Source organism: Miscanthus floridulus, chromosome 2 (assembly GCF_019320115.1).
Source record: "Miscanthus floridulus cultivar M001 chromosome 2, ASM1932011v1, whole genome shotgun sequence".
Taxonomy (NCBI): Eukaryota; Viridiplantae; Streptophyta; class Magnoliopsida; order Poales; family Poaceae; genus Miscanthus; species Miscanthus floridulus.
Genome location: NC_089581.1, coordinates 131,989,541 through 132,004,513, shown reverse-complemented (window position 1 = coordinate 132,004,513; position 14,973 = coordinate 131,989,541). Strand labels below are relative to the sequence as shown.

Sequence of the window (14,973 nt, the reverse complement as noted above, 5' to 3'; positions counted from 1 at the left end):
TGTTGTGCCTGTCGGGACTCGGGAGATCGCCTGGCTGAAAACGCTGTAGCTGACTGGGAGTCTGAAACCCGGATGGAAGCGACTTCTCCCGCCCAGCGTGCCGTCCGATGCTTGAGCTTCGCTCAAAGGCCTCCTCTTGTCTTGTGGGTATGGGTTCTGTTTAGTTTCCAAAAAATTTTGCGCAATACCTATCACATCGAATCTTGCGGCATATGCATGGAGTACTAAATGTAGACGAAAAAAACTAATTGCACAGTTGGGTGAGAAATCGCGAGACGAAACTTTTAAACCTAATTAGTCCATAATTAGACACTAATTGTCAAATACAAACGAAAGTGCTACAGTAGTCAAAACCCAAAAAATTTTGGATCTAAACGCGGCCTATTTCGACGATGCTGGTATATTCCAGTTAGGGCTTAACCAACGGTCAAATCAGCACTAGCTGGGCTTATCAGTCCAGAAACGAATTAGCTCAGCTGTATTGTTTTAAACTTGGAAGGCGTGAATTTTTATCTATTTTGTACTATGATTTTCATATGAAATAGAACCGATTCCTACGAAGCTTTCAAATGGGCCCTCAATGGATAAAGAGTACTAGGAAGCATTTGGATGCTTGTTGAGTTGCTGGGCCGAGACTCGGAGCAGACGAAGCAGGAACGCAATGTCAGTCGCCCTCAGTGATTTACAAAGCCTCCAGTACCATGATACTAGCGACCAGTTGATCAAGTCTCCAGGTGGCGTCTCTCGTTATCAGAGTTCGAATTCTTGGTCAGGCGAACTTTTGGTCGACGATGTGGAAACACCCCCCTCGCCTATCCCGCGTTCCCAAAGCACAGATAAAATGGACTATCCCTCTTACTGGGTAACAGGCCCCTTGTGTGCGGGCAGGATATGGGGTTCGAAAGTTTTCTTGGGCCGGATGAGAAGTCCTCTACCTTAAGCTAAAATAGCTCAGGGTGTCTACCCCCCTAGCCCAAATTTTTTTTACTAGTGTTATTTCTCAAGGAAAAAGTATGATAGTAAATACTCCCTTCATCCTAGAGAGGATATCATTCTTGTTTTTCAAGAAGTCAACCAATTTTAAATTTATTTTTTTTGAAAAAAAACTAGTATTATAATATTGAATAAATATTATTAAATTAAGGGTAATTATAAAATATATTTTCATAACAATTTATTTAGATTCATAAATATTAATGATATTTTTCTATAAACTTGACACATTCCAAAACCAAAATTGCATCTGGATAGAGGCAAATCTTGTATTTTAACCACAGTGACCAACTGACCCCAAGCTGATAATCCGGGTTTGCATATGTAAATCTGCTTACAAGAATTTTTCGTTGAGCCTTGATTAACGTAAGTTACTCCCTCCGTGTAGTAAAGAATGCAATTATGAGATCCGCGTCGGTCAAACTGGCACAAGTTTAACCAAGTATATAGAAAATAGTATTAGTATATATGTCTCTAAATAAATTTATTGTAAAAATATATTCTGTAACTAATCTAATGATACTTATTTTATATTATAAATATTAATATTTTTTATAAAAAATTAATCAAACTTTAAACTGTTTAATTTCTCGAAAAACGAGAATTGCATTTTTTTTTTAAGATGGAGTGAGTACCTTTTTGCGATCTGACCATGCGCAATGGCAATGTTTCAGCTTGCCAAATTCCTTATATTTATTCATCCATTCTAACATGTACATGACAGATCTACCAAGACCATACAAGGCACGTGCTGCTTGTACACGACTAGTTCACGTACAAGTACACGCACACGCACGTACTCAGATACAGGGAAAACAGAGATTTTTTTTCCTAGTCCTAGACTAAAAAGTTTGGAAACAGATATTTTTTTTTTCACCCTTCTTTCCCCGATTTTCAAGATGGCCTCGGAGGTTTCGCTTTGGCATGGGACCCGACAGCCCGCGACACGGCCTCGGCGAGCCGCCCCACCCGTGCGGCCACGTCCGGCGGCAGCGCTGGCGCCGCCCGCCGCGGCTTCCTCGGCCCCAGCAGCGCCCCCATCATCTCCACCACCTCCTCCGCGCCCCACCCTCCCCTCTTCAGGTCGCCGCAGCACCGGTCGACCGTCAATGCCAACGCCACCACATTGACCTCGCCGACGCCGCTGGGACCCTCTCCCCTCATCATCTCCTCCACCTCGCGGACGCTCCACCCGCCGCGCCTCAGCATGGAGGCCGCCTCCTCAAGGCTGGACCGCAGCCACTCCGGCGCCGCCGCGCCGGACACGGCGGCGCTCGTGGCGCTGTAGCCCGTGGGGACCTCCAAGAACCGGTCCCCGGCCGCGGCGGCGTCGGTCCAGAACTCGATCCAGCGCGGGGCCCTGCCGGTGACGGAGTCCAGGCTCCGGCGCGCCGTGGACGGCGGCGCGGCGGCCGACGGCGGCGGGACCGGGGCGGAGAGCTGGCGCCTGAGCGGCGCGCCGGGGGGCGGCTCGGCGGCGAAGGCGTGGAGGAGGAAGTCGGCCACGTTGGCGCCCGCGAACGCCACGCCGGAGTCGGACACGTGGAACACCGGGTTGCCCACGAGGCAGGGCGTCGCCGGCACGTAATGCCGGCCGCACAGCGGGACTAGGGGCGGGGGCGGCGGCGCGCCTCGCCCGGATCGCGGCCGGCCCGGGGCGAGGGGCAGCGTCGCGGCGACGACCGCCGCGGGGACCTCCTGCGCGGCGAAGCGGAGGAGGCGCAGCCCCGCGGGGGAGCGGTAGTCCGGGAAGCCGTCCCCCGACGGCAGGCCCAGCGCAAGGAGGTCGCGGAGGTCGGGCGGGAGCTGGACGCCGCCGAGCGCGGCCTCCGCGACGGCGAGCTCGGTGGCGGAGAGGCCCGGGAGGACGGTCACCCCCGCCGCGGCGAGGTGGGCGAGAAGCGCGGATGGGGAGGGCGCGGGGCCCGCGGAGGCGGTGGAGGGAGACGGAGGCGCCGGGGTGCGCGGGGTGCTGGGTGCCGAGGCGCGGGTGGAGAGGCGGCGCAGGCCGGCGGCATGGGAAGGCGGCCGCGGGAGGCCGTGCGTGAGCGACGGCCGGCGGTCGACGTCGACCATTGCGGGGTCGCCGGCGACGTCGGAGCACAGCAGAGGGCAGTGGTGTTCGGATGCGGAAGGGCAGTGGCAGTGGCGGATCGGGTGTTTGGTCGTGGGTCCCGGCCGGATCGGCCTTTGACCGTTTGAACTGGGCCCACTCAGACGCCGATGTGTTTCCGCTTCGCTCAAATTTTCGTACCAACTTACATTTAATTAAACCCCAAGCCTTCTGGAAAAGAGAGTACATTGTTCGTTTGGAAAAAAGTTAATAAGTTCATAGTAGATTTGGTTATTGCTGACCATTTGAAGACTACTAAGGTAACGATACACTGTTTTTAAAATTAAAATTTGAGTTAAATGTATCAGCGGCCCTCGAACTTATAAGAATGTGTCACTTAAGTCCACGAACTCGGAAAATATACTTTTAGGTCCCTAAATTTATCAAGTGTTGCACCACAGATTCATATAATACACGTAGACACTTCTGGCTGACGTGGCATGACAGCGTGGCATACGTTTTTACATTTAACCCATCTAATTCTCTCTTCTCACATCGTAGCCCATGATCAACACGGCGTGGTTCAGAGACATCCCGCAGGCCCTTGAACCCTGGACGGCGCTGCTGCCGGCATTGATGCGGACGGACACCGGCTGCCCAAACACCCCCTGCTCCATCATCAGGGCGACCTCGTCAACGCACAACCCACAAAAAATATTGGCAGCCAGCACAGCGTGGTACGGGCTGTCCGCGGCCCACCCGGCTTGCATCTCTCGGTCATGTCCCAGTCCCACGGCGAGCTTCCAGCGGTAGGAAAGCGCGCTGTCATGCTTGGCGAGCTCACGTCATCAGTCGATGGACACACATCTTAGGACCTTGGGCATGTGCGACATGCTTGTCAACATTCGCGGAGCTGAGTTCCGCGCGCGATGCCAGTCCTCTTGGAGGTCCTCGCCGAAGCTGACTGGGACACGAGCGAGAAGGCGCTAACCACGCTCGACGGCGTCCTATGTGCCGACGCTGGCCTCGTGGCCGCACGCGCACTCGTTGGTTGTGCAGGTGCTAGTCGTCGAGTGACGCTTCACCTATACGCTCGGCATGGCCACGACTTTCGTCGTCTTAGCGATCTAGTGCCTCTATGGTGTGGACGCCTCCGGTGCTGCCGCTCGCCATGGTGTCTGCAAGGACAGTGTCAGACAACACGAACCTGCTGGGCTCCATGCCTCCATCGATCAGGCCATGCTGTGCCAGCTGCACGCACTGTCCAGGAGCAGGAGCACTCGAGCAGAGAGTGCTCCATCATTAGCGCGGCCTTGTCAGCCTAGTTGCCCACTTGCCCTGGTACTTGTCGTCGATCTTCACCACCGGCAGTGCAAGTGCATGCACAATCACGAAGAACAACGCATACAGCGCAGTGCTTGATGCATGGATGCACGCGTGCGAATCTGCATGACTCCTGCCTAGCAATGTAGCCAGGGTAGTTCGGAGCCTTGCCACACTGGTCTACGATTAACACCTGGTTGATGGTGTATTCGAACGTGTCTTTGAATGACTCATTCACACATGCGGAGAGCACACCCCTGGCGGGACAGGCGGCTGCTTGTTGGACCTAGACGTGCTGCCACTGGCGAGGCTACCGGCGACGTCCTGCTGGTCGTCGGCTTCGAGCAAGGTGCCGGTGTATATGTCGGTGAACTCGTCCACAGTCAAGTCAAAGAACTTGTTGAGGCTAAGCTTCGCTTACACGCTACAGCAGCGCCCGGTGTCTTCACTAGGCCTGCGGGACGTCTTTGAACCGCACGCCGTGCTGGTCATGGGCTAAGACGTGAGAAGAAGAGAGAATTAGAGGGGTTAAATATAAAAACATATGCCATGATGTCTTGCCATGTTAGCTAGAAATGTCTACGTGTATTATATGGACCTGCAGTGCACCACTTGACAAATTTAAGAACCCAAAAGTGCATTTTTCGAGTTCGTGAACCTATATGGCACACCCTTATAAGTTCGAGGGCTGCTGGTACATTGAACTCTTAAAATTTCATAGTATAAGATTTTGCAAGGATCTACTCCCTCCACCCTTTTTTAATCGTCGTTCTCGCTTCTCGAAAAATCAAATATACTCAACTTTGATGAAATATATACAAAAAATATTAATTTTATGATACATATATGAGATAAACTTAGATAGACCGTTGAATCTATTTTCAAGATAAACTTATATGAGATATAGATATTGCTAATATTTTTTACAAACCTAGTCAAACTTTAGAAAGTTTGACCAACACAAATACCGTACCGACACTTAAAAAGAGATAGAAGGAGTACTCCATTACAACAACATTATTTTTGCGTACGTGACCATTGTCAAGGTTTCTTATATATTCACTACACCATATCAAAATAACAATTATTGCATTGTTTCTATATATGTATTCCACTTTTCTGGGCATTCCCTAATCATGATTATGAAATTACTTGTAACACCCACTAGTAGAGAACAAACCTTTGATCCTCGGCCAAAATGGGCTCTAGTCCCGGCATTTTTTGCGCCCGGGACTAGAGATACCTTTAGTCCCGGTTGGTGGCTCCAACCAGGACTAAAGGTCCCTCCCAACGGCTACTGCGCCAGACAGAGATGGCAGGGACCTTTAGTCCCGGTTGGAACCACCAACCGGGACTAAAGGTAGACTTTTACTCCCGGTTGGTGGCTCCAACCGAGACTAAAGGTCTCTGCCACCGCAGGAGCCGTTGGGAGGGACCTTTAGTCCCGGTTGGAGCCACCAACCGGGACTAAAGGTCCCCCCTTTATATATCGGCCGTCTCCTTCTTCCTCCCCGAGCTCGAGCTCAGCACATTTTGAAGCTCACTGCACTAGTGTTCTTCCTTCCTCCATTGTTCCTCCATCCATTCTTCGATTCCTCCGTCGATTTCTTCGATTCCTCTGTCGATTCTTCAGTTCTAAAGGTTACCAATCTCATACTCTCATTTTTCACCATTGTCTTATCTCATTTTGTTCACTATATATATATATATATATATGGTTCTTTATTATGGTTTTTTTCATTTGTAAGCAATTTGAGCTTAAAATCACTTCAAGCTTGCATATTTACATGAAGGAAGGTTAAAGTAGCTATTAAAAACTAGTATTCACCGTTCATTTGTAGCATGCATAGCACACTTCATTGTTTAGAGATATAGAGAATTTTAGAGTTTTTTAATTTTATTTGTTTATAAAATGAGAAATTTATAGTGTATTAAAAATGAGTATAGGGACTAGTGCCTCCGACTGGTATGACAGATGCAATGCAAGGCTATGCAATAGAAAGCAAATCCGTTCTTTTTTGACGATACGCTTGAACAGCCGGGCCTGACAGATTTGGTGGTTGAATGGGTCCATCGACCGTCGCCGTGCGACTGTACGACAAAGAACGGCATCAATCAACCATAGTATTTTATTGTCCGGAGTCCGGTCCAGGGTGCAATGCAACGCAATGACAATTGACAATGCGTTGCTAGGTCAAAATATGGTCATTTCTATGGACTCCACGACTAAACATTTTATTTTAACTTTTTATGAAATGAAAAACTTAGAAAATAGTTAGAAAATTATAGAAAATCCGTACTAGTTGAACTTACGGACCGTGTTCAGCTCGGCGAGCATGTTCTCTGCCGAGCGGTAAAGGACATCAAGGAGGAGCTTTGATTCTACGAGGGAGAGCGGCAATGGTCGTGGAAGACCATGTTCCCTTCCTCGTAGAATCGGAGCTCTTTCTTGACCAAGTACGGTGCCGTCCGGTGGAGAAATGCTCGCCGAGATGATCACGTAAGCAAGGTCAACTAGTACGGATGGTTATTTATTAAAACATGTTTTTGAGCTATAAATCCTGCTGGCCGTCTTCTTCCTCCCCGAGCCCGCCCGAGAGCTTAAGTTCAAATTTAAGCAGTGTTCTTGCTCTTTCTCCATCCATTCTTCGATTCCTCCATCGATTTCTTCGATTCCTCCGTCGATTCTTTGGTTCTAAAGGTTACCAACTTTATACTCTCATGTTTCATCATTGTCTTATCCCATTTTGTTCACTATATATATATATGTTTCTTTATTGTGGGTTTTTTCATTTGTAAGCAATTTGAGCTCAAAATCACTTCAAGCTTGCATATTTACATGAAGGAAGGTTAAAGTAGCTAGTTGAACTAGCGGACCGTGTTCATTTCGGCGAACATGTTCTCTACCGAGCGGTAACGGACGTCAAGGAGGAGCTTTGATTCTACGAGGGAGAGCGGCAACGGTCGTGGAAGACCGTGTTCCCTTCCTCATAGAATCGGAGCTCTTCCGTGGCCAAGTACGGTGCCGTCCGGTGGAGAAATGCTCGCCGAGATGATCACGTAAGCAAGGTCAACTAGTACTGATGGTTATTTATTCACACGTCCCGATATCGTCGTAGTAGTCTGTCAATCACCGTACCCAAACATAGTATATATATAAATATAAACGATAATCGATTGTTATGTGTGTACACTCCCATTCTTCTGTTAATTTGCGGAAATATCATATGAATTACTTACCTGCCGCAGTAAAAGACGAGAACACAATGACCATTAAAAATATCATTGTTTAGAGATATAGATAATTTTATAGTTTCTTAATTTTATTTGTTTATAAAATGAGAAATTTATAGTGTATTAAAAAATGAGTATAGAGAGTAGATGGCAACTGCTTCTGGGTCCTCGGCCTCTCATGGGTTTCCAAAGCGACTTAGGCCGGGCCTCCCTCTCATTCCATGCGGCAAGTGTCGTGATGAGACAAAGATTATGATGGAGTACCGAGTGAAGAAGGAGGGTCCCAATAAGGATCGTATCTTCTACAAGTGTCCGGATCGCAATGTGAGTTATTTTATCGTATTTAATGATTATAGTTAGTTTATACCTATTTTCATGATGGTTGTGATTAAAGTTCTAATTTTTTTGTTTTAATTTCAGTGGGATGGCAGTGGATGATGTTCAGGCTTCTACTGGGAGAAAGAGTATGTTGAACTCGTGCAAAAATATCTTGCACAATAGGCAGATACGGCGGCTAATGAGGCAGTGATCCAGCCGAAGAAGCCCAAATATGTTGCACAATCGGGGGATCTGTCTGTTTTAGTTGAGATTGGTCATGAAATCCTTATGCTCCTGAAATGTATTTTAGCTTTAGTTCTTTTAGTGGTAGTTGGGATTGTCTACATTATAGCGATGCTTTCATAAATTTGTACCTTTTGTGGTGGCACACATGTTGTATAAATAATTAATTATGATCTAGGTTTTAATATGGTATTTATGTCATGTAATGCAGATGAGTTGGCATTGGATGTACAATGCTGATCGCCGCTCCCAAGAGTTCATTGGCGGCGTGCATTCTTTGTTACGTGCGGCCGAGGCAAACAAACGCGACGGTTTCATGTGCTGCCCATGTGCCATATGTAAGAATACGGTGGAATATCCTTGCTCAAGGACTCTTCATTCACACTTGTTCAAGTCGGGTTTCATGCCAAACTATATTTGTTGGACGAAGCATGGAGAAACCGGCGTTGTAATGGAAGAAGGTGAAGAAGAACAATGGGACGACAATGATATTATTCCCGATGGTGCGTGCTTCAATGATACTGCAATGGGAGAAGCTGAAGAAGAGGTAGCCACAGAAGATGAGCCTGCTGATGATCTTTGTCAGGTCATTCGTGATGCACAAAGAGAATGTGAAAGTGAAAAGGAGAAGATCAAGTTCGAGCGGATGCTAGAAGATCACAACAAATTGTTGTACCCAACTTGTGATGCAGGGCAGAAAAAGTTGGGAACCACACTAGAATTGCTGCAATAGAAGGCAAAGAATGGTGTATCTGACAAGGGATTTGGAGAGTTACTAAAAATCCAAAAGAAGATGCATCCGAAGGACAATGAATTGCCCGCCACTACCTATGAAGCAAAACAAGTTGTCTGTCCTATGGGGCTAGAAATCAAGAAGATACATGCATGTCCTAATGACTGCATCCTGTACCGTGAAAAAGAGTACGAGAAATTGGATGCATGCCCGGTATGCCATGCATCGCGGTATAAGATTAGGCGGGATGACCCTGGTGATGTTGAGGGCGAACGTCCGCAGAAGAAAATCCCTGCCAAGGTTATGTGGTATGCTCCTATAATACCACGCTTGAAACGTCTGTTCAGAAACAAAGAACATGCAAAATTGTTGCGATGGCACAAAGAAGACCGTAAGGTAGACAATATGTTGAGACACCCTGCTGATGGGTCCCAGTGGAGAGTAATCGACAGAGAATTCCCGGAGTTTGCAAATGATGCAAGAAACTTAAGGTTTGCTTTAAGTATAGATGGTATCAATCCTTTTGGAGAGCAGAACAGTAGTCATAGCACTTGGCCTGTTACTCTAAGTATCTACAACCTTCCTCCTTGGTTATGCATGAAGCGAAAGTTCATTATGATGTCTGTGCTCATCCAAGGCCCAAAGCAACCTGGCAATGACATCGATGTGTACCTGAGACCACTTATTGACGAACTTCTCATTTTGTGGAATAAAGAAGGTGTACGTGTGTGGGATGAGTACAAACAGGAACACTTTGATCTGCGAGCATTGTTGTTCGTAACAATCAATGATTGGCCTGCTCTAAGTAATCTTTCAGGATAGTCAAACAAGGGATATAATGCATACACACACTGCTTCGGTGATATTAGAGGTGTATTCTTGAAAAAATATCGAAAGGTCGTGTACCTTGGCCATCGTCGATTTCTTTCTGCAAATCACCCCATAAGAAAGAAAGGCAAGCATTTTAAAGGGAAGGCAAACCACCTGACCAAGCCTCGCAACAGAACCGGTGAGGATGTACTCGATATGGTCAATGATGTGAAAGTCATCTTTGGAAAAGGACATGGCAGCCAACCTGTTCCGAACGACGCTAACGGTCACGCACCCATGTGGAAGAAGAAGTCCATATTTTGGGACCTACCCTATTGGCAAGTCCTAGAGGTCCGCAGCTCGATCGACATGATGCACCTGACGAAGAATCTTTGTGTGAACCTGCTAGGCTTCATGGGTGTGTATGGAAAGCCTAAGGACACATTTGAAGCACGACATGACCTGCGTTGTTTGAGAGAAAGAGACAACCTACATCCAGAGAAGACAGATGATGGATGCCATTACTTACGTCCTGCCAGCTACACTCTAAGCAAAGAGGAGAAGGAAATCATGTTTGAATGCTTAAACAACATCAAGGTACCATTTGGATTCTCCTCGAATATAAAGGGTATTATAAATGTGCCAGAGAAGAAATTCTATAACTTAAAGTCCCATGACTGTCACATTCTCATGACGCAATTACTTCCAGTTGCATTAAGAGGAATTCTACCTCCAAATGTACGTCTAGCCATCGTGAAGCTATGTGCATTCCTCAATGCAATTTCTCAGAAGGCAATTGATCCAACTGATCTAGCTAAACTACAGAATGATGTGGTTCAATATCTCGTTAGCTTTGAGTTGGTGTTCCCTCCTTCCTTCTTTGATATCATGACACACCTCCTAGTTCACCTAGTTAATGAGATTTTCATTCTCGGTCCTGTGTTCCTACACAACATGTTCCCCTTAGAGAGATTCATGGGAGTCCTGAAGAAATATGTTCACAACCGTGCTCACCCAGAAGAAAGCATCGCCAAGGGCTATGGAACAGAAGAGGTCATTAAGTTCTGTGTTGACTTTATTCCCAACCTTGACTCGATTGGTGTTCCTGAATCGAGACATGAGGGGAGACTAAGCGGAAAGGGGACACTAGGGAGGAAAACATATATTGGTATGGAGGATGATTATTTTAATAAAGCACACTACACAGTTCTACAGAACTCCTCTTTGGTAGATCTGTATATTGAAACACACAAGGATCTCTTACGATCCGAGTTTCCAGGGAAGACTGAAGCTTGGATTACGCGTAAGCACATGGAAACTTTCGGCGGTTGGTTGCGAAAAAAATGTCAAGGTGATGAGAGCATCCATGAGCAACTGTATTTATTGGCTATGCAACCATCATGGCATATCGTAACATACAAAGGGTACGAGATAAATGGGAACATATTCTACACAGTAGCCCAAGATAAAAGGAGTACCAACCAAAATAGTGGTGTCCGCATAGATGCCACAGACCCAAATGGGAATAAGCAGACATATTATGGCCGCATAGATGAAATATGGGAACTAGAATATGCACCTACTTTGAAGATCCCATTGTTCAAGTGCCAATGGGTCAAGGTGACCAGAGGCGGGGTAACAGTAGACAACGAGTATGGAATGACAACAGTAGACCTTAGTAATATTGGGTACAAAGACGAACCATTCATCCTTACCAAGGATGTGAATCAGGTGTTCTATGTCAATGATATGTCTACCAAACCAAAAAGAGGGAAAAACGATAATGACTCAACCAAAGAGCCAAAGCACCACATAGTTCTTTCAGGGAAAAGAGTCATTGTGGGAATTGAGGACAAGTCAGACATGTCAGAAGATTATGAAAAGTATGACTGAATTCCGCCCTTCAAAGTGAACAAAGACCCTAGCATCTTGGTAAATGATGAGGACACTCCATGGTTATGACGCGATCATAACCAAGGGACATACATAAAGAAGAAGTTCACTGCTGTGCCCACTTGATGATATAGTGATTTAATGTAGTGTGTGTTTGAGATATTATGTAATAATTGTGAATTCAGATGTTTATTATGTCGTGTTTCAAATTAAATCAATGTTTGATTTGGTGGGATTTCTCTCTCGAAAAGTTAAATTAGGATATTGAGTGATGAAAAATTAAAATATTAATGTTAAAATGATGTGAAAACAAATTTCCTGTCCAAAACCAATAGTTTTAATAATTTTAATTAAACACTACATTTTTGCATTAACGAAATAATAAATATTAGTTACATTATGTTTTATAATTATAACAAAAAATAAAAAAAGTTAGGTTATACATTTTCCTATGTGCAATAAAGAAAAAGAAAATCCATATTTTTAACAAAATAATTTTATGCCTTTTATTTAATTTACTACGTATTTAACACGAAAATCCATATTTCTATTAAAAAATTTGCTCAAAACAGGCGGGAAACGAAATTGCAGGCCACCTTTACTCCCGGGTGGGAAGCCCACCCGGGAGTAAAGGTGGGCTGTAGTTTCGTGGCCCACCAAAAAAACCCTTTACTCTCGGTGCGTGTTACCAACCGGGAGTAAAGGTATACCTTTACTCCCGGTTGGTAACACGTACCGGGAGTAAAGGACCTTTACTCCCGGCTGGTGGCTAGCACTGAGAGTTAATCTCCCTGGTATATAACTGCCTGTGCCTGGCGCAGATCGACCCCCTCCTCTTCTTCCTCATCGAACACTGCCGCCCTTTCTCTCTTCTTCCTCGCGTCGCTGCCGATTCGTCTTCCGTGACACCGGAGCCCGCGCCTCGCCTCGTGCGGCCCTCCACCACCGACGACCTCATGCAGCCCTCCACCGCGCGCGCCCGTGGCCCTCCACCACACCCGCCCGAGGTGAGTTCGTCTCTCGGCTTTCGTGGCAATGGCGCGCGGCTGTCATGGCCACTGGCTGGGTTCCAAAAACCAGTGAGAAGACAACGCTAGCAATGACGAGAGCAATCTTACCGTACCTTTAAAGCCTTTCAAGGTTCAAGCCTTCTGTTGGTAGCTAGGGAGCATGTACTCAACCATGCCATAGATATAAGGGTCGCTCGCCTGGGAGCCGTCACCCACATCCTGGTAACGGTAGGTGGCCTCTCGAAGCTACGGCATGTGAATCATTTCCTTGAAGCACGCCACGTGCAAGTCAACAGCCTTGCCGTCCAAGTGGCCGTACGGTACCTGTACGCCCAAACCTACTCCGGCGGCCCTTAATTGTTGTCTCTAGAAGTCACTGGCAAATCTCGCGATGCCTTTCGACGGAGCTCTAAGGCTCGGCCATCGTGGACCGAGCGTGGGCTCACCACAACTATCGCAGACCCTGCCCTGGACAGGGTACGGGGGTTCGAGGAGCAAGCAGAACTCCATCTTGCCATAGCCATAGAGAGGATGCACAAGAGTGTCATCGGCGAGCACGCAACACGTGTGGAGAGGATGCACAAGAGAGTCTCGTCGTCGTCAGCACACCGGCCCGCCTCACGTCGTCATCGTCAGCACACCGGCCACCGTGCCGACATGTATATATACATCATTTGTATTCATATGCATGTATATATACGTCACAGAGCACCGTCGCCCTCGTTCGCCTATGCGTTTCTATGTATACGGCGGAGCACCGCCGCCCTCGTTCACCCATGTGTACAAACATATATACGGTGGAGTGGAGCACTGCCACTCTCGTCACACCACCCTCTCTCGTGGCCTAGTCGATCAACATTCATATTATGTGTCGGCATAAGATATATTGTAGTTAATAAAGTGACTATGTTTAGTTTAAGATATATGATGAATGACTACATGGTTCACATGGTACATAGGATCACAACATCACGCACCGACACCGCCCCGGCCCACCTCACGTCGTCGTCGTTAGCACGCCGGCCCGCCTCACGTCGTCATCGTCAGCACACCGGCCACCGCGCCGACACGTATATATACATCATTTGTATTCATATGCATGTATATATACGTCGTGGAGCACCACCGCCCTCGTTCGCCCATGCGTTTCTATGTATACGGCGGAGCACCGCTGCCCTTGTTCAACCATGTGTACAAACATATATACGGTGGAGTGGAGCACTGCCACTCTTGTCACACCGCCCTCTCTCGTGGCCTAGTCAATCAATATTCGTATTATCGTTATCGTTAACGCTAAACAATCACACCAGGGCGAATTGCGTCGGTGACTAGGGTGAACCGCGTTGTTGATGTCACCGACGTGGTTCGCCCTAGTCACCGACGCAATTCGCCCTCGACCGTTTATGTATAGCCCTAATTCACCCTAGTACCGACGCAGTTCGCCCTAGTGTGGCGAATTGCGTCCGTGACCAAGGGGCAAGATTTAATAATGCATATTGTTCGTAGATTTTACGCATGTAAGCAAAGATTTGACGTACTATATATTGGTTTTGTTTTTTGAAGCTAGATGGCCGACCTGAGAAACATGGATGAGGAGGAGTTGATGATGAATTTGATCTAACACTGGCACTCAAGTTGTCGGCGATGATGGTGCTAAAAATAACGTGCAAGAGGATGCAGATAACGGGAGTCAGTACTTAGCTCTTGAACAAAATGAGCAACAACATATTGGCCAAGTATATATTTTTTATTATTAGCTATATATATTATCATATGTCTTATGTGTGCTCATGACATTAAAAATAATGTTTATGTTTTGTAGCCCTCTGGATCGACATCAACAACTACAACGAAGAGTAAAAATGTTTGAGGTCCCAAAAAGCCATTGGAGGGCCGCTTCATCATCTCAGAGTTCAATATGGATACAGGCGAACCGGGGGGGCCAAATAAAACGAAATTCGTGCACCACTATGGTTACCTTGTATGGGACCAGCTCCCGATCAGTACCTGTGAATGGAAGAAGAAGACCAATGCTCCTCATATCAGTTTTGTCTCCGATCATGACAAGACATTAATTTGGAATGATGTCTTAGAACATTTCATGCTCCAAACAGATGGTTATGATGATATAATAGATGGTGATGAATTGAAGGAGCGAGTTAGGGATTGGGTAATGAAGAAGATGGCCACCCAGTTTCAGACTTGGAAGAAACACCTATACACGACGTATGTCAAGAAGAACATAGCACCAGATTTTACTGTCCCAGGCCCGGTCTCAAAGCAGAGGCCCTATTGGGATGAGTTTGTACAGTACAAGACGTCGAAAGAGGGTGTGAGTCGGGTGATAAAGAACCAACGTAATG

The 14,973-nt window shown here is 46.7% G+C and overlaps 1 protein-coding gene across 1 annotated transcript; it reads right to left on the bottom strand.

Moving 5' to 3' along the window:
- Positions 1-1,809: 1,809 nt before the first annotated feature.
- LOC136539706 (actin cytoskeleton-regulatory complex protein PAN1-like) lies at positions 1,810-3,110 on the bottom strand. The gene has a single exon (XM_066531670.1). It carries the CDS (start codon positions 3,067-3,069, stop codon positions 1,888-1,890), a length of 1,182 nt encoding a protein of 393 aa, XP_066387767.1. The 5' UTR covers positions 3,070-3,110; the 3' UTR covers positions 1,810-1,887.
- Between the last annotated feature and the right edge of the window lie 11,863 nt (positions 3,111-14,973).